This window comes from Corvus moneduloides, chromosome 24, assembly GCF_009650955.1.
Source record: "Corvus moneduloides isolate bCorMon1 chromosome 24, bCorMon1.pri, whole genome shotgun sequence".
NCBI lineage: Eukaryota > Metazoa > Chordata > Aves > Passeriformes > Corvidae > Corvus > Corvus moneduloides.
In genome coordinates this window covers 3720670-3744063 of record NC_045499.1, presented here as the reverse complement: position 1 = coordinate 3744063, position 23394 = coordinate 3720670, and the positions used below count along the sequence as shown (strand labels likewise).

Here is a 23394-nt window from a genome sequence, read left to right as displayed (position 1 = left end):
TGGGGTTTTTATTGTCTGGGACATAGAGCCAGGGTCGCCTCTGGCACAGGCCCCGGGAGCAACCTCTGCATCAACTCCACCTCTGCGCACTCGCTCGGAGATGAGCCGAGTTCCGTTAGGGAGATTATGATCTGTTTCCTCCCGGGCCTCGCACGGCGCTGCCCCCGGTCTCAGAGTGTTTCTCTCCCACAGCTTTTTTCCATCGTGGCCGAAGGCTCCGTGGGCCCCGGGACAAAGCGCTCAGTGTGCCCGGGGTGCGGGGCGGCCCCGGCCCAGGCCCGCGCTGACGCACAGCGGGGGCACGGCCAGGGCAGGAGCTGCAGGTCAAACGCGTCAGCTCTCCCCGCTGGGACGCAGCGGGGCGGCCCTGAGCCCTGGGCCGTCCCCTTGTGGGGATCCCTGCCTGCTGCGCACCATCCTGGCCGCACCACTTGGACACGGGACCCCGCCATTCTGCACGGGCTTTCTGAGCACAGTGAGCCCTTCCCAGCTCTGCCCCGAGGCTGGGCTATTGTCTTCTATCGAGGCTCGAGGGGGGCCGCGGTGCGAATTGCTGGGGCCGATGGGTCACCGGCGCTGCTCGGGCTCCTCGGGCGCTGAGCCGCCCGCACGGAACCGCTGCCGCCGCCGCCGCCATATTGGGCCGCCCTCAGACCGCTCCGCCCGCCCTGCCCCGCCCCTAGAGCCCACCACGGGCAGCGCCTACACTTCCCATGAGGCCTCTCTCCCGCCGCGGGGTGCAGTGCGGGCGGCTCCCGGCAGGGGGCGATGCGGCGCGCGGGGGGGGCGGGGCCGTTGCCGTGGTGACGCGGCCGCGAGGCCCCGGCGGCGGCGGCGATTGGCCGCGCGCGCGCGCGGGGTGCGGTGGCGTCAGGGCGTGCGCGGTGACGCGCGGGGCCGGGGGTGACGGGGGGGCGACGACGCGAGCGGGGCCGCGCGTGAGGTGAGCGGGACCGGGGGGAGGACGAGGGACGGGGGCTGTGAGGGAGCGGGGTCGTGAGAGGCCGGGGCTGTGAGGGACGGGGGCTGTGAGGGAGCGGGGTCGTGAGGGGCCGGGGCTGTGAGGGACGGGGGCTGTGAGGGAGCGGGGTCGTGAGGGACGGGGGCTGTGAGGGGCAGGGCGTGTGCGGGACGGAATGTGTGAGGGACGGGGAGTGCGAGGGAGAGGGGCTGTGAGGGGCGGGGGGTGTGAGAGGCTGTGGGTGTGACAGGGTTTGGGGCAGGGGTTGGTGCAGAGGGGATATGGGTGCGAGGAGCTGGGGCGTGAGCGGCATCGGTGGCTTTAGGGTTCAGGCTGTAGTTCTTCTTGGGAAATCAGGGGAGACTGAGCACGGGACATGGCCCGCACGGGAGGAAGCTTAGGGGGACAGCGTGCCCGTCGTCTTTGCCAGGGTGGCGTGATGGAGGGGGAATTCGCCAGGGGATTGAGGGTACCAGGCACTGCAGAGCTCTGGGGCTGGAAGGAGGAGAAGCAGGAGGATCAGGATGGACCTTTAGCAGAGCATCCGGTGAGGGGCTGCTGCAGGAGGAAGGATCTGAGAGTCCTTTCTCATCCCTCATATCTCCACGTTCTGCTCCCTCTTTCCCTGAGATCCCAGATGAAGGAGATGCATGTGGGAAGGAATCGGATGTGCCATAGGGTCCGGACAGTGCCCATCATGGTGATGCAGAGGGGTCTGAGCGGTGGCTGCCCCACAAATCAGAGTCCCAGGGCTGGTTGCAGTGTTGGTCTCTAAACCAGTGACCTGTGGGTTGAGACAGCCCATGTCCTGTTTCTTGTTTCTGCCCCACTCTCCTCTCCTCCTGCCCTGTCCGTGCAAATCCCTTGTTGCCTTCAGCAGAGTATCCTTTTCTGTACAAACCTGCTCCAGGCTGAGGTGGGAGTTTTCCTGATGACTTGCCATGTGTCAGCCAGGGACAGCAGAGGAAGCATCCAGGTGGGATGTGCTGGCAGGTTCCCTCCATGCCCTGCCAAGCTGGTGCAAGTGTTGCCTTGTGTGTGGTGTGATGGGCATGTCCTGGCATTTAGCTGTGAGTGGGACAACGTGAGCCAATCATTTAGTTTTAATTCTCAGATCTCTGGCAGCAGCTGAGCACTCTGGTCTGCAATGGGAGAGAGCTCAGGGTGTGATTTGTGCACTCCCTGCATGTGATTCAGCCCTTGTTGACAGTGTCAAGGCTAATGCTGTGTTACCGAATCAGGATGAGCTTTATTGCTGGTGGACGTGAAGAAAGCCAACTCCTGATGTGCCAGTGGGGTTGGAATGACTTTAGTATTGTTCTTTGTCAGAGAGATTAAAGAGAAACTTTGTCAGGATTGTTTAGAAAAACTGTCTTCCATGTTGGGAGAGAAGGGATGAGGAACCTGCTCTGCTGTGAAAGTGAAGCTCCCGAGGGCGCTTTTGTGGCCCCACTGAGGCAGAGGCTGGTGCTGGATCCACACTTGGCAGAGCTCTAGGCTGTCCTCAGCCCCCACCTCTAAACAAGGGCAATCACTGCCTTCAGGACGATGTGACTTTGACATCACTGACCAGGCGATCCTGATGTGATTGATGCTCCAGTGCGAGGGACTTGGGTCGTATTTTTGGATCTCACACTTGTGCCCTCCTCTGGATGTGCCTTGATCCTGTAGGGAACACCCTCCACACTCAGGCCACTGGGATCCTCAGCTTTTGAGGCAGGGGATTCATGTTCTTTTTTCATCCTCTCCTGGGCAGCTGCAGCTGCCGCTGCCATGTCAGACCTGGAAGGATGTGCAGCACTCGGGGTTCACTCTCAGCGCAGCACTCGCAGGTTGCTGCCGAGCTGCCCGTCCTGCTAGGGGCTGGCGATGCTGGTTTCTTGCTGGTTTCTTGCTGGTTTCTTGCTGGTTCTCAGCTGCCTCACAAGTTGTCCCATGTCAAGGGCAGCAATACAAGATGGGGCTTTTCCATCGGAGTGGGAGGAGCAGCTAAGCCTGGGTAATGTCAAGGAGGGTATGTGGGTGCAAACAGCATCATGTTCACAACATCTTTGTTTAATGTTTTAGTCCAGTTAGTCTGCATAACTGTCTAAAAATAGAACATGTTTTCTCTAAGCCCTCTAGTTCAAAGCCTCATAAGCCATTTTTTTTCTGGCATTAGTCTCTTCCTTCTCTTTCAAGCCTGAAATTCATACAAGGCAAAGTTCTCAGGAAAACCAAGAAGAGTGAATGAACTCTGTTGAATCCTTAAGTTTCAGCCACCCAAGAGGAAGTTCATTAAAGTTGCAGGAACTTTCTGGCAGCCTCTTGAAGGTGGATTAAGCAAGCTGAGTAAACAAGCAGCCTTGTGGCCACCATAGACCTTTTTCTAGCATCAACTGTGCATTGTCATAAGAGCTCAGGGTCATCAGCCTCTGGCTGCAGGTGACTTAAGGCAAAGGTGACATCCCTGGTGAGGGGATGGGGCTGTCTCTGCTGGACACCCCAGGGTTTGCTCTACCTCCTGGTCCTGGGACAGATGCTGCCTGTGGCAGCGGCCCCCTGGAGTCACCTTGGCCCAGGGCTTCAGCGTACGAAAGAGGGAGTGTGTGTTTAAATTTCAGAGCTGCTGCTGGACCCAGCCCAGTGCTCCCAGCGGCATAAATATCTGGCCTTCAGCACAGCCGTGGAAACTTGCTCTCTGTCCTTCTGCAGATTGCTCCAGGTTTCGGCTGTCCATGCTGACATGGTGACCGAGCGGTGGCTTTCGGTGACGGGCAGACGGGGACAGCTGCTCCGCAGAGGTAACCCTTCCCCTTTGCATGTGGGCCACCAACCAAGGCACTTACCAGTGTTTCTAGAAACTTGGGGTAGGGAAGAGCCTGGGAAGAGCGGTTTGCTTCCAGCAAGTTTCACTTTGTCCATGGACTTAAACTTTCTTAAATTTCATTTTAAATTTAAACTCTGTACCTTATTTTTGTTCGGTTTCTGAATATGATCTTATGGATTACTTCAGGGATACACTGTGAGGACCATGGTCTAATCCTGTTCTCCTCAGCTGGCTCTTGCTTTAGAAAGCACAGTGACATAACATTTCATTATTTTGCTGGTGTTTATGACTGAAATTGGCTCTCATAGATGGGGGAGGGCATATGAGATCCAGGGCTGCACATGGGTAACTGATCACCCAACAGTCCCACACATGACCCGGCAGTGGGGCCGATGCTGTCTGTCGGTGTCAGACAAAGCCGAGCAGATCGTGGCAGAGGCAGGACAGGGGTTTGGAGGAGGTGGTCAGCAGGGACATGGGCGGGCACCGTCCTGCCTGCAGACCCTTGAAGTGATTCCTGGAATCAGCGGTGCTGAGGCTGTCTGCATGTGGCTGTGGGTGTGTGTTTGCCACAACACAGGTCTGAGGCGTTGAGCTGTTGTGGGTTTCTGTGTCACGTTGGTGCAACTGTTACGCTGTCTCTGTTCTGGTATTCAAGACACAGACTTCCAAGGATCTTCACAGCATGTGGAGAGGATTTTATAATGAGCCCCATGAGGCTTTGCTGATCAGAAGAGCATTGTTGTACAGAATTGCTTTCTGGTGTTTATGGGCTCTGTCTTTCTTGCGTGATGCCTTTTGACAAATATGTATTTTTGTACAGTACATCTTGTTGCCCTTTGGGGAATATTTCATCTGTGGCTATTGAATTATGGACTGGAAATCTGCAAATGATCTTGGAGACTGAGGGATTGGCACAACAAGAGACTCTTGGGCTCCTCTGAACAACAGAACCTGACATACAAATGATGTTTTAATTGGGTGAGATGATGTTACAGTGCTTATGTCTGAAAGGTTATTTGCTGTCAGATCCCAGCCTGGCTTGCCCTGGCTATGACATTTTAGATGTCAGGGGTTTTGTGGCTTGTACTGACTCTTTTGCTTAGAGCAGGAACAAACTGATAACCGCAGATTTGTTGGGCTCTGTTGCTGCTTCTCATCAGGTGCTGCAGAGCAATCTCTGCTTTTTCTAGAGGTGCACTGCTGCAGTAATTTTGGAGAGTCTGGGAAAGTCTGGACCAACAGAAGTGAATTCCATAGTGAGGACAAGTAAGATTTTTCTGTAGAGCTAGTTTTATTTTTTTTTTAATACTCTGAAATGTGCTTGCCTCGGCAGAATGCCTGGGAAATTACTTTCCCAAAGCGAGGTTTAGAGTGGAATGATTGATGCCAGTATGAATCCTTTTGGTCAAGGAGGTTGTGAAATGCATTCTCCCCAAAATATATGTTTTGGGATGACATTCACTGGAGCCCTGCTTGATTGCAGGAAGGGTTCAGAGCAGAACTGACTCGAGATATATCTTAGTTTCATTATGACTTCTTGAAATGCTTTAATATTCACTGTTTCAGTCATAATGTCTGGAAAATGTCTGTGTTTTCCAAGGCTTAGCCAAGAGCTTGCGAACATCTGGGATCGTTTTGGTCAGGTCTTTCTATTTGGCTTTGCAAAGGGCTCTGAAATGTGTGTGTGGATGTTGGGGGGCTTTCCTGGGAACCTCATGGACAGGCTCTTCTCGAAGTTTTGAGTTTTGGGGAGTCTGTGGTTTGCAGGGGAATCCTGACCATGGAGGAGGAAGTGGCAGGATGAAAGCACAAGCCAGAAACACAAGTGTTTGTTATGGTGCTGGATCAAGCCAGAACCCATCTCAGGGGCTGGGGCATGGCCACAGCCTGGTAATCTCCATGTTACCAGAAGTTGTTGCCATCATGCTGCATTTCCTGATTTGCCCTAGTCTGGGAACTGGAGCTTGAAATAGCAAAAACCAGAACATGCATGTTCAACCCTTAACAGAGATGTGGGATCTAGACAGGGAATGGTTCTGGTGATTTGAAAGGGCCGATGAGCTGATAGGGAAGCATTTCTTTGATGGGCTGTTAAGACAGACTTTACTGCGGAAACACATGCCTATCTCATTAGGACAGGCTTTGTCAGGCCTTTCCTGGCAGAGGTTGTGTGAGATGGCTTCAAAATAGGCAATGCTTTGTGCAGTCATCTTGTTGATGGGAACCTAAGCTCAAATCCTTATCCTTCCTGACTTGTTACAAACATTTTTCAATGGAACTCTTAATTTCATCATAGTGCAATCTAGGATATTTCTGAAAATGCCCAAATCAGCTTTTCACCTTTAAGTTGTTTATATGGATTCTACTAGAGATGTTGGCCCTTGAAAGCTGTTAACTCCACAAGGGCTGATGGTCAGAGAACCACATCTCTGAAAATATCCGTGGGTTCTCATGTCTCTGGGGTAGGCCTTATGTTGTGGAACTTAGGGACATGGGGATCTCTGGAAAAGGGTTGTTGGTGAGCATGAACTTGAGGAGCCTGCTGAGCTGCCAGCAGCTGGCTGTGTCAGGAAGCAGTAGCTGTTGGCTCACCGTGAGCTCTGTGGCTCACCCTGTACCCCCAAGACAGTGCCAAAGGCATGAGGATGTTACAAAAAGTGTGAATGCTTTGCTCAAGGGTTTTGTTTTCTGGGAGCTGAGGCAGAAATCCAAATAGTCAGAGCACACTGTGAGTCTTGGCAGGATCACACTGACATGGTCGCTGCTCCTTTCCCTGCTGAAAAGGCAGGGAAATCTCTGTTCTCCAGGCAGCTATTGCTGTGTGAATGTGGCCAAAAATAGTAAGGAAACAGCATTCCCATCTAGTTCCCTGAGAGGGTGTTGTACTAGTTTGTGTGGAAAAGTGATTCTGGTGTTCTCTGGAGGTTTTCCTACGGAGATGTGTGCAGTCAGACTGGGACCCCTCTGTTTTCCTGGCTGAAGGGGAGCTGCAGCAGACACAGCAATCTGCTCGATCCATCTCGCTGCGCATGTTCCTGGCCCTGCTGAATCATCGGAACTTGTGCCTGGGCACAGTTGCTCTCTGTCAGCTGCATCCTGGGATCAGAGCAGCGTGGCTGGTGCCCAGGATATTTTGCTAAAGTCTACAAAACCAAGTAGCACTTCTCTGGGAGTCCAAGTGTAAACATAACAAAACTTACAGGCTGATGGATTTTTTTTTTTTTTCCTTATTAGTTCAACAGATCTAAACAGATCCAACAGATCTAAAATCTGTTGCTGCAAAGAGGAGGAGGCTTGCTACTGGTTTTGTGGGCATTTTCCTGGATCTGGGAGCACTGGCAACGTAGCAATAAAACCTAGGGGCCTACTGGATGTTTGGCTCCAGACAGAAGGCTGCATGCATGTGTGTGATCCTAAGTGACTCATCGGCCCACTGCTGCTTTTCTGCCCCCATTGCTTTTCTGGGGAGCTGATTGCCCCTTCCAGAGCAGGGGTGGCACTTGTTGGTGTCCCAGTGACCCTGAAACTTTGGGGAAATCTAACCTGGGTCCTGGTGTGTGCAGCACTGCCAAACTTGGCCTCCCTGACCGCCAGCGGTGCTGAGCCACAGCTTGTCCCACTCACCACTTTCCTGGAGTTCCATTTCGGTGCTGCTCTGGGTCTGTAACACCCTGTGCCCACTGTTTGCCTTGGGAAGTGGTGTTGCTGTTTCTGTGAGCTCCTCCCTTACCAGCCCTGTTCTATAATTACTGATGTTCCTGAAACCCGATCCTTCCATGTGTCCTGCTCAGGTTCGGGAGGACAAGGGGTCCCTAAGCAAACTGACTGCCCTGGAGTACAGCCAAGAGGACTTCAGCAGTTTGGGAAAGCATCATCTTACAGTGGTTCAGTGAGTTCTGAGCTTCCAACCTCCTCACCTTTGGGATGGTAAAGGAAGGGGGAATACATCCCAGACAGCTTCTCTGGCGTGAGTGCCAGGTTTGCAGCGTGATCCCAAAGCATTGCCACAGTTTCACAGCCACCTCTGCTGTGCACTGGGCTGTGGGGGGATGATCCTCTCTCCTTGCCAGACGTAACGATCTTCTCAAATAGCAGCACTTCTGTGCCATTTCCAGCACTGAGAAGGCCCAGTGGTGTCACCTTTCCAATACCTGCTTGTTTCCTGGCTGCTGTCCTTGTTCCAGTGGGTGAGACCCACGTGCCCCTCCTGGCCATAGGTACTTCGGGCTGTCCTGAGTTGACCGCAAAACACAAATACCAGTCAGCAGTTGGCAGAATGAGATGTGCCAGTTTATTTCCTGCAAGTCATCCTGGAAATGCCTTGTACAGGAATGTACGACAGGAGAAGATGGTCACAAGCAGTGCAGGGAGCTGACCAGGGGCCGGGCAGGCCAGACCTGCAAGTGTGACTGCGAACAGGTGTCAAAATCTGCAATACAGGAATAAACAATGACACTTAGCACTGATCTATTGCTCTGCACTTCCAAAACATACCGTCTCCATGAGCTAACGCAGCCAGGGAAGGATCAGGAAGGAAGCACTGTAAAAATCCTGGGTTTGTTTCTTTGTGGTGGATTTTGGTTTTGGCTGAGGTTTCTTTGATGATAAAGGAAATGGAGGTATGGGACTTGACCAGATTTGCTGAAGGTCATGGAGCAGCACTACAAGTAAGAGCTAACAACTGCACAGCTCTTCACAGCCTGCCCTGCTGCTGCCCTTCCGCCAGCATCAGCCACGGAGCCTCACAAGGGCAGGGAGTCCCTCTGCTGGGAAGCTGTGGAGGGATGACTCCTCTGTCTTCCAGTATCTCAAGATTTTGAAGCACATCTCATGCATGCTTGGAGCTGCTGGAGCCAGGGAGGGCTGCAACTCTTGGAGAACGAGCAGCCCGGCAGACCCTGCTTTGCGCATGGCTGAGAGTTCAGTGCCCAAAGTCTGCTTTTTTTCTGTGTCTGCAATACCTCTTGCACTCTGAACAAAGCCAGCAGCAAGTTCCTTTTGGAGGAAAATGTCATGACCTGGTTTTGGCTACAGCATCAATCATGGTACAAAAAGAGAAGAATCCAGCAAGTTTTGTAACCTTTTTTTAATGAGCTGGGGGTTTTTTTTCCCCCCTCAGTGCCCAGGAAGTGGGTGAGTTAAAACATGCAGTAGAGGTGTGATTCATTTTGGCAAGCCTGGCTGCGCAAGGCAGCTGAGGGAAATCTCCTGCACCCTGTGTCACATGTCCCTGAGTAATTAGCAGCAGCTATGGTAATGGCAGCTCTGGCAGTACCCCACTGCTTAGTGAGCCCAGCTCACTCTTGGGGAAGCACAGGTGGTCCACACCGAGCAGCCTTGGAGAGAGAATCACAGGACTGGACTCTGGGGCATGGAACAACATCTACGCAGATGCTTCAAGGGGAAGAATCTGGCCCACAATGTCCGTCCTGGTCAGTGCTGTGTGGGAGGGCTCTTCCTTGCTAGCTCTAGTAGTTTATTTTTGTGTGTAGCCTGCCTTGCGGCCAAGACTTTGAGTAAGGGAGGAAACACTCGGCTACTAAGTACTGCTGAGATCTCATTGGCTAATACGGGGGTATGCTGATCTTCCAGGAGCAAACACAAACATGTTTTCAGTGTTCGTCTCCCCTGTTTTGTACTCTTAGTTACCTTTCCTGTATTGCAGCATCTGCTTAGCTCTTACTTGGCTTTTATTAGTAGTAGCTGACGTATAGGAGGAGGAACAGAAACTGGTACTTGGTCAGCAGATCTTGGAAGCAGTGACACAACCCGAGGGAAGTCTGCAAAAGGTGGTCAACCAGCAGCAATCACATCTCCTTGATGGATTCAGGTCAGTTTTCGATTGTGGATTTCAAAATGTGCTGCGCATCACAATGCTGCCCTACGGAGGGCTGAGTTCTCATCTCACCCCTCCTGTTTCTTTTGGCTGTGAATTTGGCGAACATTCTTATCCAGAGGAATAAAAACACGAGCCAGGAGTGCTCCCATGGTATATTGGTTCCCTTTTGCCATTCCTGATGACCTCTTTTACAGTAACTTGAACAGCTACTTTGAGCGGATCAGCTCTGTGACTTGACTCTTGGGAGGTTTGGACCTTTCTTTGGTGCTTTGCTTTGCCTGGAAACTCTGAGCTTGGCTCCAGGGCCTACGTGCTAATCAGCAGTATTAGCTGCCAGGGGAACTGCCAGGCCACAGGGGCACAGGCTGTTGGTTGATGAACTGGAGGCTCTTGGTCAGCTGTACTGCCTTCTTGCAGGGAATCCACACTGAAGGTTTATTTCCTTTTAACTTCTATTCCTGTTTTTTTCCTCTTCTGGTTTTGCCACGTCTCTCTCCCTGTTCCCACTGATGGTTTAGCTTGGCGTAGATGCCAGCTTCTAGGAAAGACAAACCTGTTGCCCAAGCTGTTTGCAGCCAGCAGGCATCAGCCCAAGCCCAGAGCCAGCAAACAAACCCTCCCTGCCCTGGCTGCAGAGGAAGCTGCTGGCTCAGCCAGGGTTACCAAAGCTCCTTGAAACAGGGATTGAGGCAAGGGCAGAGCAAGTCATGAGATGCTTGCCCTCTTGCTCATTCCCATCCTGTGGGAAGAGGAAGGGAAACATCTTTGCTAGATTCTCTGGATATGCTTAGGAAGAAATTCACAATCTCCATCCTTGTTTCCATCAGCGTCCTGTGACGGCTGCCAAATGGAAAAAAAGGGGTGGGTGTCTATGGCAGGCAGAAATCTCTGCAAGTCTTCCTGCAGCTCGAAGTTTGTGTGCTGCGCTCTGGCACAGGACTCAGCCAAGAGGAGCAGACCACGTTATCCCTGCTCCGGCAACTTGGCCACGGGATGTGGCGGCACCAAATGGCTTGAGAGGTCCTGGGGTGGAGATGGGCCCTTTGGCTGTCCTTTGTCACCCACAGTGCTGTCCCACAAAGATTCTGGGCTGCGGTGCTGGCTGGGCAGGTCCCTCCTTGCGCTCAGATGGAGAGACTTTGGACAAACCTCTGGAGAGTGCCAGCTTCCCAGGACCCCCATTCCCACTGAAGGGCTTGCAGGGGAGCAGAGGGAAGCATGTGAATCCTTGGTGAATCTCCACAGTCTCTGCCTGCTGCCTCCCTGCTATACCTGGCACGGGGGTGAGGGCTGAGGTCCCTCTCCTGCTGGGGGCTCTGCCCAGCTGGCTGGCTCCTCCAAGGGGTGCACAGGCACGGCCCACGCCTGGCCCTTTACCCAGGCAGCGGCTGCCTTGGCCCTTCATCTGCCAAAGGCTGGGGCTGCAGCCTCCCATGTGAGATCAATCCTCTTTTCCAGTCCTCTCCCTCTATCCCAGTTGTTTAGAAAACAGGAAGGGCTAAGGGAGAGGCAGGTGTGCAAAGAGCTCCTGCAGCTCCCCTCTGCCCAGGCCCCTGAACTCTTGGCCTGCAAGGAGATATTCAAGCAACACATTTGGAGCCTTCTGGTAAAAGCTTTTCTCTCTCTGGCTCTCCAGCCACTCTCAAAGGGCGGGATTCACATCCATATCCTTTCTGTAATGCCTGTGTGCACGAGCAGCCTTAGCTGGGGCCCTCTGGACCTGTCTGTCCGTGTCTCGTCCTCTGTTTTCTCCCTCCTCACACCCATCCAAGCCCGACTCCAAGCACAGTTTTGGAGTTGCTTTTTTGGGTTTTGGGGAGAAAACTGCATGCCAAAAACTTGCTGCTGCCCTGGGTGCACATGGCCCTGAGTAGACCCAGCAGATGCAGGACAGCATGTCAGGGACGTGCCCAAATTATTCCAACATGTCCCATGAGACATCTGGGGCAAAGCAGAGAGCTCTGTCTGCAGTGGGTTTAAAGCAAGGGGCTTGTGCTGGATGCCAGGGACAAAGAGAATCTAATGAGATGCTCATTAAGCTCCTGCAGGATCGATTTTCCACTGTAGATGAGCTGCTCCTGCCACAAGCTTCCCCTGCTAACTGCTCTTCCAGGCAAAAGTGTTTCCCTGATGTTTGTGTGATCATTTATATATAACCCTGAAAAGGATGAAGTTCATTACCCTCCATCTCCAGTGAATAGGTTTTCCTGCCTGTCTGCCGTGTCCCACCACGTGGGATGTGTGAGCAGAGGCCAAGGATAACACAGCCCGTCAATGGTCCCTCAGTGCTCATGTGGAGGCACGGGAAGGGAGCACCCCCCTGCCTGCTCCTGCTGCCAAGGAGCACAGGCCACTGTGCTCGCTGTTGCCACTAATGTACCTCTTCTGGAAACAAAGCCACCTGTCCTGCAGTCTGAATTCCCAGTGTGGAGGGAAAAAACAAAGCCCCCTCAACCACAGGAGACCCAGGCTCTGGTGCAGCACCAGCTCCAGGGGTGACTTGTGTTCTGGCTTTGTAACGTGTTTGTGTTCACCCTCCCACCTGCAGGTTTTGTTCTCTCCCTGAGCTGCTTCCTTGCTCTTTCAGGGAGCTCTGACCTTGATGGCTTTCCAGCAATCCAAGGAGCTGGCTGCAGCTCAAGTTCGAAGTGCCAGGTGTGAGGGTCTGCTGCGGGAGGGCAAACAAATCCAGGGAGTTCTGGGTCACTGCCCTCCCCCAGCAAGCCCTGAGCTGTGCTGTGGCCTTGGGCACAGGGCACAGACCATCCCAGAGCTTGGGGTTGCTCTTATACGAGGCCCCTGCAAGATCCTGCATTAGTTTAATTTGAGTCTGCAAATTGAAGCTTTCTTGGTTGAACCTGGATTTCAATGGCTTTCCTGATGGGTATTTCTCCACTTAAAAATTGCTCTCTTAAGGAAGTGGATGGAACTTTACATAAGCTGGGCTTGAGATATTAATTATTCAAGCAAGAGTCATTTTAGGAATCAAGATGTGGCATGGTTGGGAGGCAGGTGGGAATGGCTGTGCCATAGCCACGGTACCGGTGCTGCATCGTTTGGTCGGCTGGAGCTCTTTGTGGGCTCTTTGGGATGGAGTAAGGCAAACAAGGAGCGGAAGTGCGTGGGGGAGGATGGGGCCATTCCTCCCACAGGAAACCCAGGATTAAGACACTGGTTGGATTGTGTGGCCGTTGGGATCGCACTGCTGGACCCCGTGGCTGAGCACGGCCCAGCAGCTGCGCAGAGCAACAGCAACACATTCAACCCTGCTCTTGGCAGAGGAGCCAAGTGAAAACAAACACAAAGGCTGTAACTGGCAGCACTCTGACGGGAAGGAGTGTGAGTGCAGGGCCGACAGGAAGCCATCAGTCTTGCAGATGGCTTGCACGGGCCAGGGACTTCTAGCCTCTGCCTGCTGCTGCACTGAGCCCTGCTCCCCCAGTATCTTCCACTTACGGGCAAGGCACGCCCTGATCAGCTGCTGCTCCCAACCCAAGCTCTGCCGTGGCTGGGCAGGGACAGAGGGTGAAGCCAGCCCTGCTTTGATTCTTCTGGAGATGCTGGCTCTGTCAGACCCTGGCCCTGGCTGTCACCATCACATCCCAGGTCACCGGCGGCTCTGGGGGACATTGTCTGGAGCAGTGTTTCTGCTATGGCATTTGCAAGCTGGGTCCCTGGGTGGCATCTGAGCTGGTTTGTGATCTGCTGGGCTTTAAAAACAATTCTGTGAGCTTTTGCTTCCTTGAGTCCTACAGAATGTTTATTCCAGAGTGCAAAGGGATCTTTAAATGGCCCCGGCTCTGCATGTCTCACTGGCCAAGGAGCAAGCACAGAGCAGGACTGGTGTGGTTGGTGACACTGCCCTGCTGCTGAGCTGCTCCATGCAGGCACTCAGTGTCCTCTCTCCCATGTCCTGCAGGCTAGCAGGAACAGCCTGGTGGGGTCCATCTTGGATAGACGCGGATGATGCCAGAGCTATGACAGGGATTGCAGTCTTGGCACTGAGGGGTGATCAATTATGGAACAACTACAGGAGGAAGTACCTGAGGTCAAGGAAGAGGAAGAGGAAGAGGCAGTGATGGTGGCAAGCGGAGCCTCAGACCCAACTGGAGGACCAGACAGCTCGCTGCCTTCAAGCAGCTACACAGGTGAGTGGAGCCACAGGTGCTCATCCTGTGGAGCATCCAGGCACCCACAGCCCCCAGGCAGCATGCTCAGCTGCAAGGGCAGAGAATCTGTCCCTGAATGGAGTTCAGCTGGTTTTAATCTCTTCCCTTTGTGAAATAATGCTCCAAGTTATGGAGAGCTTATTTCTTCCTCTGAGATCACTGCACAGCTGTTGGCAATTGAAATTAAAAGGACAGGTAGGTAAATTGTGCTTGAGAGCAAGGGGCCTCCCAGGGTGCTTGGGAATGCTTCCTTGGACACTTCTTGAAGTCCTCAGTGCAAAGTGGTTGTAGGAGGTAGGAGAGAAGGTTTGTGGATGCAGAAGAGGCTCCTCCAGAGGCCTTGATATTCCAGCTGGGATGTCCTGTGCCAGCAGCCAGCCAACCAGGGATTATAAAATCTGCTGGTTGGGGTTTCATTGCCAGGACATGAATGCCAGAGGGAATAAAGAAGCATTGATGTGGAGTCTGAGCTGCTGGGGTAGTCTTGGCTCTGCGCACGGCATTTGCCTGCAGCCAGTGCCAGATTCCAGATGTGATACCAGGGACAGGCAGGACAGGGCTAGAAATCCCTCCTCAGCCCCATGGCTGGAGGAGCTGGCCACACCAGGAGCTGGGCCTGTGGCTGTGACATGGAAGGACGTGTCCCTGTGTGTGTTTGCAGACCTGTCACAGAGCTCCTCTCCCTCGCTGTCGGACCAGCTGCAGATGGGCTGCGAGGAGGCGGCGCTGGGAGCGCTGAACGTGGAGTGCAGGGTCTGCGGAGACAAAGCCTCGGGGTTCCACTACGGCGTGCATGCCTGTGAGGGCTGCAAGGTGAGAACCAGGGAGGGCTGGGTTCAGCAGCACCAAGCAGGGCTTAGACCCCAGGGACTGGGCTGCCTCCTCACACAAGCAGATTTGCAGCAAAACAGGGATTCAGGATTGATTGTAAAAAACTCAATTGAACCTGTCTAGAATGTGGCAAGTACAGGCAGGCAGCAAATGCTGCCCTGGGAAGGTGGCTGAGACCTGTATGGCCCAAACCTTGCCTTGTCATGCTTTGCTGTATAAGGCAAATCCATCTGTCCCCACAGGGACCCTGAGTTTGCTTTTAAAAATGGTTTCTGTGCTGCAGATCAGCAGTGAGCTGTGTATTTATCCCCCTGGGATCATTGGCTGCAGCTTGGATGTTCCTGGAATTCTGGAATTCTTTCCCCTGCAGCAGATCCAGCAGGGTTGCATTAGCAGCCCAGGTCCTGCCAGACATTCCTGCAGGCTGGGGTTGGCCCATGGCTTGTTCCTCCATCCCTCCTTGTGGGCTGCTGGCAGTCACACAGCACCAGGCATGGAGTGCCCCCCACACTTCTTCCTCTGCAGCCCCTTTCTCCATAGAGACTCTGCTTGCATCAGAGAGACCAGGGCTCCCCTTCCTCACCCCCCTGAACCTCCCTGAAGCTCCTGGGGATAACAAACCAGCCTGGTCCCAAACCACAGGCACTGCTGCTCCATGTCCCCTTGCTCCCTGCCTGCAGGGTTTCTTCCGCCGGACGATCCGCATGAAGCTGGAGTACGAGAAGTGTGAGAGGAGCTGCAAGATTCAGAAGAAGAACCGAAACAAGTGCCAGTACTGCCGCTTCCAGAAATGCCTCTCGCTGGGCATGTCACACAATGGTGAGTGTCACTGCTGCCCACAGGCCTGGCCAGCTGGGTGACACAGGGCCAGCTGCCCTCCTGTGAAGGGAGGCCTCCCATGGCCTGCTGTGCTGTAGCCTATGGCTCTTCTTGCTAGGGGATCATTCAAACCCAATGCTTCAAGTATTTGACTCTTCGTCCCCTTTTTCTGTATGAGAAGGGGCTGTTTATTCCCACCGTGCAGTACAGCTGCTGGCATGTGACTGTCCCTTACGGACTGGCCCAGAGGGAACTGGCATGCAGATTGTTCTTCTGTGCTGGCATTTTCAGACTTCAGGTGTAAGAATCTTGGATCCAGACAAGCAAAGGTGTTTTATGTGGGAATCGGGGTTTGTGCAAGAGCCCAGAGGAGTGGGATGGGAGTCTGGTGTGAGGAAGCAGCAGTGGCTGGTTCATGGTGTTGATGCTGGAGGAGCTGCAGCCTGGAGAAGCATTGTGTTGTGTAGCTGCAGGTGTTCTCCAGCAGACCTGTCTGTCTGCAGCAGCAGAACAAACTCCTGCCTCTCTGGATGCATCTTCTGGGGTCCCCCCGCTGTCCTGACCCCCAGTTTTGCCCCCCCAGCAATCCGCTTCGGGCGCATGCCAGAGGCAGAGAAGAGGAAGTTGGTGGCAGGGCTGACAGCGAGCGAGATCGGCTGCCAGAACCCGCAGGTGGCTGACCTGAAGGCTTTCTCCAAGCACATCTACAACGCCTACCTGAAGAATTTCAACATGACCAAAAAGAAGGCAAGAGGTATCCTGACCGGGAAGGCCAGCAGCACCCCAGTAAGTTCCCTCCCAGGGCAGGTGGGGCTGGCCATGGCCAGCACAGGGGACTGTTCTCTGGGAGATGCTGCACATCTCCCTGCTGCCGTAGCTGTTCCATATGCGCCATTCCCACCTGTGGCCAGGTGGGTTCTGCATGTCCTGCCCTTTGCTGGGAAAAATCCCATTGCTCTGCAGACTTGTGCTGTGGTGGGTGGGTGCAGACTGCCTGGGCACTGTCAGCCCCAGAGGCAGGGCACAGCACAGGGACAGGCGGACAGGACTGTCCTGGGCAGAGCTGGCACCTCGAGTCCCCGCAGCAGACTCCTAACTTGCTTCTTCTTCAAGCAGCCTTTTGTGATCCATGACATGGACACCTTGTGGCAGGCAGAGAAGGGGCTGGTGTGGAAGCAGCTGGTGAACGGTATCCCCCCCTACAAGGAGATCGGGGTGCACGTCTTCTACCGCTGCCAGTGCACCACGGTGGAGACCGTGCGGGAGCTCACCGAGTTCGCCAAGAGCATCCCCAGCTTCATAGGCCTCTACTTGAACGACCAAGTGACTCTGCTCAAGTACGGGGTGCACGAGGCCATCTTCGCCATGCTGGCCTCCATCATGAACAAGGATGGGCTGCTGGTGGCCAACGGGAACGGCTTCGTGACCCGCGAGTTCCTGCGCAGCCTGCGCAAGCCCTTCAATGAGATCATGGAGCCCAAATTTGAGTTTGCTGTGAAGTTCAACGCGCTGGAGCTGGATGACAGTGACCTGTCCCTGTTTGTGGCTGCCATCATCCTGTGTGGAGGTGAGCGGGTGCCCTCGGCCGTGCCAGGGTCAGGAAGAGTCCTGCCTCCTTAGAGGTGGTTCAGAGGGGGCTAGGGGAGCTGAGCTGCAGCTGGCCCTGAGGTCAGCCAGGGATGTCTCAGGGGCGTGAGAGAAGAACTGAACACTTCCAAAACCAAAGTTTCTCTGTGGCGGTGATGCCTGGCGAGCTTGGACCAACAGCAAGGAATGTAGAAGTGGCATCTCCTCCTCATGCGCTGCTGTGGGATACGTTGCCCAAGGGCACGCTTCTCCCCTTTCTAGCTGATGAGGTTGAAGTCCCGGTGGGTGGGTTACAGTCCCCAGCTCCCTTTCCCCAGGAGGAGCGTGTACTTTGGAAGGCTGCACCATGACCCTGCAGCTACCATGCTTCCTCTCCACAGACCGCCCTGGCCTGATGAACGTGAAGCAGGTGGAGGAGATCCAGGACAACATCCTGCGAGCACTGGAGTTCCACCTGCAGTCCAACCACCCAGATGCCCAGTACCTCTTCCCCAAGCTGCTGCAGAAGATGGCTGACCTGCGGCAGCTGGTGACAGAGCACGCCCAGCTGGTGCAGAAGATCAAGAAGACAGAGACAGAGACATCTCTGCACCCGCTTCTGCAGGAGATCTACAAGGACATGTACTAAGGACCTGTTATTTATGAGAATGAAGCCATGGATTCCCATCACGAGTCTGTACAGAAACAAAGAAAACCCTTCCCAGTGTCTTCCATTTCTCCTACTGGAAACTCTTTTCTACATGACCCTGACATACGGTACATAGGGTGAGATGCCGTCAGGATTTGCAGCTGCCTCCTGCTCGGCCAGGGCTTCCGTTAACACACACTAACAAATCTGCAAAGCTGCTGTTCCCGTTCCTACGGCCCAGCTCTGGCTGCTCCCAGAGCAGAGCGGCTGCCCAGTTTACATGGCTCAGGCAGCGAGGTTCCTGTGGCACCCCGGGTCCCCAGGGTGGGGAGCTCTGGTCCTTGGGAGAGCCAAGGGGGTGCAGGGGCCAGCGGGGCCGACAGCAGCACTCACAGTGTGTCTGTATCCTCTTGTTCCTTTGCACTCCGAAGACATGAGCCGTGAAGTCTGGGACAGTGTGATGAAAGGATGTTTCTCTCTTACCCAAAGAACAGCCCCAGAATCTTTGAACACGGGTAGGGGCTGTCCCAGCAGAGACCCTCAGCTGCAGCCCTGCTGTGCTCTGCAGTGCGTTCCTGTCTCCCAGCGGGACTGTGTGAGCTCTGCCTTCCTGGGTGCTGTGTGCGAGCCTTTGCTCCTGGTGCCCTCGTTCCATAGGGAATGTGTCCCTTGGCACCTCAGTATGAGAGAGGGTGGGATGGGGAAGTGGGAGGGAAAGGATTTGACTCCTTAAAGTTCCACCTTCAGAGCAGAGGCACAGAATCCATGGCTTCCACAGGCTGTTCTGCACAGATGTGAGTTACAAAAAAGGCGCGCAGAGGGTCAGGGGCCTTGAGCTCCTCGGGGTTTGGTGTCCTGCCTCAGTTTCCCCTCTGTGAAAGGGACCTGGATTGTCACCTGCTCTCTGCTCGGAGCAGGAGCACGAGGATCTGTTAGTGCATTGGTTGCAGAGAGCTTTGCAGCTGCTTTATAAACAGGAAGGGGGTGGTTGGGATGCTCACAATGGGCAGCAGCTTCCCAGCGAGCGTGGCTGTGTCAGGGAAGCTGCCAGTCCTCCTCTGCCACTGCTCCCAAGAGTGGGAACAGGTCCAGGCTTCGGGGTCTGCCTGAACCCAGCACCATTCTGGGACTTTACCTCACAACTTCTCACAGCTGTAGTGAAACACCACGGTGCCACCTGGGCCAGGCCAGGCCCTTGGTGTGGGGGGCTGTGTCACTTGGGCTCAGGGTGGGGGGGAGGATGGACCTGGGAAGGGCTCAGTTTCCCTTTCAGGATAATGGTGTCTGACCTAAGAAGCAACACTTCCCTGTCTGCAGCTCGTAGTCCCGTGTGTCCTGAGCAGCCTTATTAAAATACTGGTATTCCCAAGGAGGGGTTGTGGGAGCAAATTATTCAGTTTTAGTTTACTTTCCTCCTCTTCAGGATAGCAGATTTCCCTGGTGCAATAATTCCTTTAAAACCCAAAGGGGAAGAGCACTGGGCTTTCCCTCCCCGTCACAGGGCTGGCCGGTCCCAAACCTCCCCCTGCTGCCACACTCCGCTCCTTTTGCCGTGCCTCAGTTTCCCCGCCCACCCCCTCCCCTCCCTACCTCGCAGGGGTGTTGGGAATTACCGTTTCTGAAGCACTTTGAAGCCCTCTGGGGGAAGGCACTGGAGACGTGTGTGTGCTGGTCGGAGCCTGGGGGATTTGCCCTTCCCAAAGCCCCGGTGGTGTCCCCACCGGGGCCACAATGCAGGACTCGTGCCATCACCTGGGAAACTTTTTGCTCTTCCTTCCTCGACAGCATAACAACCCTCAAACTGAAATGTATATTTTTGCTAGAAGTACAAACCTCCAAGTGTTTTTAATAATATAAATAGTGTCCACAAACTGACTTGACTTTAAATAAATCTGAACTAAATATTTAAGAACCTTTTAGCGTCCAGCCTGTATTTGTGGGATTTCTCTCAGCACCTGGGGGCTGTCCGTGGGAGGATTTCCAGCAGAGGCTATGGCATTTGCTGTGATTTCCAGGGATTTGCCATGATTCCTGGGGCTCTGTAATTCCCAGATCTCATACCTGCTGTGGTTTTCCTGCTTGCAAACCTAAAGCAGTAGAAAGAGCCAGTCCTGAGCAGGATCCCAGCCTCAGAGCTGGGTGTGTCCTGCCCCAAATGCTGCGGGCGGAGCTGGAAATGAGGTGAAAACAGCCCGAAATGGGGAAGAATGAGCTCCAGGGCAGTCACGTACTGGCACCTGGCGCTGCCCTTGGCTGTGGCGTAGCACCTGAGAATTTGCAGGGAGCAGCTGCAGATCCCCGGGCTCCCCTCTGCCCGGTTTGAGTGCCCTGGGGGAAGCTGTTCCAGTGCTCCCTGCCTCTCCCGTGCAGCTGGAGGCACACGGAGCCGTGGTGCTGCTGGGCAGGGGGCCCAGGGTACCTGGCTGGGGACCCTGTGTGGTTTACCCCAGCAGGCAACGAAACATCACCCACCCGTTCGCTCCCTCCCTTCCCAGTGGGATGGGGGAGAGAACTGAGAAAGAAGTGAAATTCACAGGCTGAGTTAAAGGCAGTTTAATAAAACTGGAAAGGAAGGGGAAATAATAATGATAAAAGAATTATAATTTAGTGATGCACACTGGAGCGGTGCCCCCGTCCAGGCTCCTCACTGCGGGAGCAGCAGGAGCTGCAAAGTCCTTGACTCAGTGTAAACAGTGCTCACGCAGCCGGCTGCTATCAGCCAGCCCGGGCTTGTCCTCCGCCCAAAATACGTGTCCCCGACTACTAGGAGAGAATTATCCCAGCCGGACCCGGGACTCACCGAGGCCATAAATAGCCCTGGGGAGTGGCCCAGCCCTCTTCGCTGCTGGGGAAGAGATGGAGTCAGGCTCGCTGATGGCATCTGGGCCGTTCGGGGCCAGGGGAAGCTGCCTGAGACCCCTGTGCAGGTAAAGGCCTGGGGATGGGGCGGCTGGGAGCAGATTTGGGGGAAGATAGACTGGAGATGGGGCCCCGCGCTGTGGGGGTAGAGAGTGGATTGAGATGGCCTTGATCCACCCTCCCACCCATTTCCCCATCCCCCCCTCCGGAGCTGGGATCGGCGGCAGGACTCCGGCCAGGCCCCCTCTTCCTGCCAGCCTCAAGCCAAGGGCTCCTGCCCTTCTCCGTGCCCCTGCCCTCGGTCCCCCTGCTCCCGCAGTCCCGAGGAGAGCCCCCAGACAGTCCCTGTCCTGGGCTTCCTTTGCTTTGCAATTAACCAGAAAATTCGGCAGGATGGGGCTGGGAGAGCCCTGGCTCCCCCGGGCTCTGCCCTTAGCAAGGGCTCCTGAGCCCAGACACCAGCCAGAGGGGCTTCCAAAATATATCCCCACCCAGACAAAGCTGGTGCTGGGGGGTACGTTAGGGCAAGGCTGGAGCAGGGCCTGACCCCAGCCATACGGCTCCTCTGGCTAACAGGAATTTTGCCCGTGGGTCCTGTCGGTGGGGCCAGAGCTGCCGCTTCTCACATGACAGAAAATCAGCCCAGGTGTGCAGGTACTTCCAGCGTGGGTTTTGCCGTTATGGAGAGCAGTGCAGGTAAGGAAGGGGCTGTGAGGAGGGGCCTGATGCCATGAGGATGGGCCGGGAGTCTAGAGGAGTCATGCTGGACTGATGGGATGCTCTGTCTCTGTCCCTGGGCTCCTCCAGCTACCAGCATGTCCAGGAGGAGCCAGCACCAGTAGGGACACAGTATGGTCTGGTGCCCCACCACCACTGGAGCCTGGAGCCTGACACTGAGCCCACAGCCATGGACCGGGACCAGGGAGGAGCCCAGTGCACCTCGGTCCACCCTGCCCACAGCGTGACACGTGTGGCCTTCAAATTCCCGAAAGTGGAGGTTGAAGTGGAAGAGAAAGGCAAGAAGAACATCCCAGCACTTGGTAACGTTCCCCTTGGGGCCATCGGTGGAGAATTTGTCCCTGTAAAAGCTCGGGGTGCCTCAGGTAGGTGTTAGGCTGCCCAGGGGACCGGTGGGGTGAAGATACTGAGGTGGTTCTGGTGAAGCAGCCTGTGCATGTTTCTGCCTGTGACCCAAGCCCAGGCCAAGCTGGGGCTGTGGAGAGCTCTCCAGTGTGGGGACTGTCACTGCTGAAGCTGCACGCTCCCAGCAGCCCACCCAGCTCTCTGATGATGGGCCAGGATGTGCTTTTCCCCTCTAAAAACTCTCCTCCTTCCAACCACAAGGGCCAGCACTGGATCCAGACTCCTCTGACCCCAGAGGGGCAGTTGTGGAGACGGCAACATGGACTGACCCTGCAAAGGTGGGTTTGGGGTCTCCCTGTGGTGCTCCCCGAGGCCAGGGCAGTGACAGAGCCAGGGGTTGCCACACTGTGCTGCTCTGCTTGCAGGTCCCTGCAGAGCCAGCCCTGGTCAGCACCGCAGCACTGAGAGCCCAGAGCGAGGCCGTGGTGTGTGGCATCTGTATGGACAGGGTGTACGAGAAGCCGCTGCCAGAGGAGCGGCTCTTCGGGATCCTCCCGAACTGCAGCCACGCGTACTGCGTGGGGTGCATCCGCAAGTGGCGGCGCAGCCGCGACTTCCAAAGCACGGTCATAAAGTGAGTGGGGATGGGGGACATGGGAGGGTCATCACCGTTCCCCCTTCTGTGCCCTGAAATTCCTCCCTGGATCTGGTGATGTGGCTTTGGATTGGTGTGACTTTCCTTTGGGAACAGGCACTTGGGAGTGGTGATGGGTATGGGGGTGCTGGATGAGGCAGCAGGACCACCCAGTGTGGGTGCTGAGCTCATGCTCCCTGCGTCCTTTTTGGTACACCCATCTGCATCTGTGACCCTCAGAGCCTGCCCAGAGTGCCGGATCACCTCCAGTTACTACATCCCCCACAAATACTGGATCTCAGACGTGGGTGAGAAGGAGAAGCTCATCAGAACCTTCAAGGCACGGACAGGGTGAGTGCGTGGCGCTGCTGCGGGTGGCAGGGCTGTGGGCTCTGTGCTGCTCTGGGAGCTACACTCACAACTGTGCTTGGAATCCCGCAGGAAAATCAGGTGCAAATTCTTCATCCGTGGCCACTGCCCTTTCAGATCAGAGTGCATCTACCTGCACGAGCTGCCTGCCCGCCGGCTGCTGCGGCACAGGCGGCAGCGGCCGAGGATGCCCGCTGTAAGTGGGGTGGCACATCCTGGGACTGGGCTGGGCACCAAGAGGCCGTGGCTTATCCTCCCTCCTCTGCTGCAGGTGTTCATCCCTTCTTCCTCGGAGAGCTCTGATGAGGAGGATGAGGAGTTCTGCACACTCGAGTGGGCCCTTACCCTGGCCATGCTGGAGACAGAATTTCACTACTCCAGTTCTGGCCACGAGATGCTTCTCATTGACTTCAGCGATTCTGACTGAGCCTTGGGGGCCACGCTGGGTCTGGGTGCTGCTGGTGGCCAGACACATCTCCGGGAGGCGGAAGCATCTGCTTTTGACTCCTGCCATTGTTCTGGGGTGGCTCCAGCCGTGGGGGTGTTGCAGGGATGGGGTGGGATGGGGAAGCAGTCTGGCTGGCATTTATGGGTGCAGTGGGGGTGGCTCAGGGCACAGCCCCCCTGCTCTTGCCCGAGACCCACGGGTGGGGCTGGGCTGGGTGCTGGGGGGCAGCGGGGGCCTCTGACATCCACCGGGGGGCCCGGGCAGCGTGGGGGGAGGGGGGGGAGCACTGTTTTAAACTGTTTTTAGCCAAATCCGGGAATAACGAAATAAAACCGGTTGTGTAACGTCACGCTTC

At 55.2% G+C, this 23394-nt stretch overlaps 2 protein-coding genes across 6 annotated transcripts; both read left to right on the top strand.

Annotated features, from left to right (window-relative positions):
• Positions 1-885: 885 nt before the first annotated feature.
• PPARD (peroxisome proliferator activated receptor delta) lies at positions 886-19560 on the top strand. 4 transcript variants are annotated; one of them, XM_032133415.1, is made up of 9 exons: positions 886-943; positions 3656-3744; positions 7565-9603; positions 13532-13760; positions 14443-14594; positions 15293-15431; positions 16015-16217; positions 16545-16998; positions 17399-19560. In XM_032133415.1, exons 4-9 carry the CDS (start codon positions 13631-13633, stop codon positions 17644-17646), a joined length of 1326 nt encoding a protein of 441 aa, XP_031989306.1. In that variant the 5' UTR covers positions 886-943; positions 3656-3744; positions 7565-9603; positions 13532-13630; the 3' UTR covers positions 17647-19560. The 4 variants fall into 4 exon arrangements, with proteins under 4 accessions (XP_031989306.1, XP_031989308.1, XP_031989307.1 ...); XM_032133417.1 differs by lacking the exon at positions 7565-9603 and having other exon boundaries at positions 13646-13760; XM_032133416.1 differs by lacking the exon at positions 7565-9603 and having other exon boundaries at positions 16548-16998.
• Positions 19561-19863: 303 nt separating this feature from the next.
• LOC116455485 (putative E3 ubiquitin-protein ligase makorin-4) lies at positions 19864-23202 on the top strand. 2 transcript variants are annotated; one of them, XM_032133419.1, is made up of 8 exons: positions 19868-20573; positions 21082-21201; positions 21313-21609; positions 21836-21926; positions 22014-22222; positions 22463-22573; positions 22664-22787; positions 22863-23198. In XM_032133419.1, exons 1-8 carry the CDS (start codon positions 20503-20505, stop codon positions 23016-23018), a joined length of 1179 nt encoding a protein of 392 aa, XP_031989310.1. In that variant the 5' UTR covers positions 19868-20502; the 3' UTR covers positions 23019-23198. The 2 variants fall into 2 exon arrangements, with proteins under 2 accessions (XP_031989311.1, XP_031989310.1); XM_032133420.1 differs by lacking the exon at positions 21082-21201 and having other exon boundaries at positions 19864-20573; positions 22863-23202.
• The last annotated feature ends 192 nt before the right edge of the window (positions 23203-23394 follow it).

Excerpts from the sequence above, each read along its gene's own strand:
- PPARD (XM_032133414.1), top strand. The coding sequence starts at position 13,631 with ATGGAACAACTACAGGAGGAAGTACCTGAGGTCAAGGAAGAGGAAGAG. Across the intron at positions 14,595-15,292 it reads ATGCCTGTGAGGGCTGCAAG|GGTTTCTTCCGCCGGACGAT; the intron begins GTGAGAACCAGG and ends CCCTGCCTGCAG. Across the intron at positions 15,432-16,014 it reads GCTGGGCATGTCACACAATG|CAATCCGCTTCGGGCGCATG; the intron begins GTGAGTGTCACT and ends TTGCCCCCCCAG.
- LOC116455485 (XM_032133419.1), top strand. The coding sequence starts at position 20,503 with ATGGAGTCAGGCTCGCTGATGGCATCTGGGCCGTTCGGGGCCAGGGGA. Across the intron at positions 21,202-21,312 it reads CGTTATGGAGAGCAGTGCAG|CTACCAGCATGTCCAGGAGG; the intron begins GTAAGGAAGGGG and ends GGGCTCCTCCAG. Across the intron at positions 21,610-21,835 it reads AAAGCTCGGGGTGCCTCAGG|CTTCCAACCACAAGGGCCAG; the intron begins TAGGTGTTAGGC and ends AAAACTCTCCTC.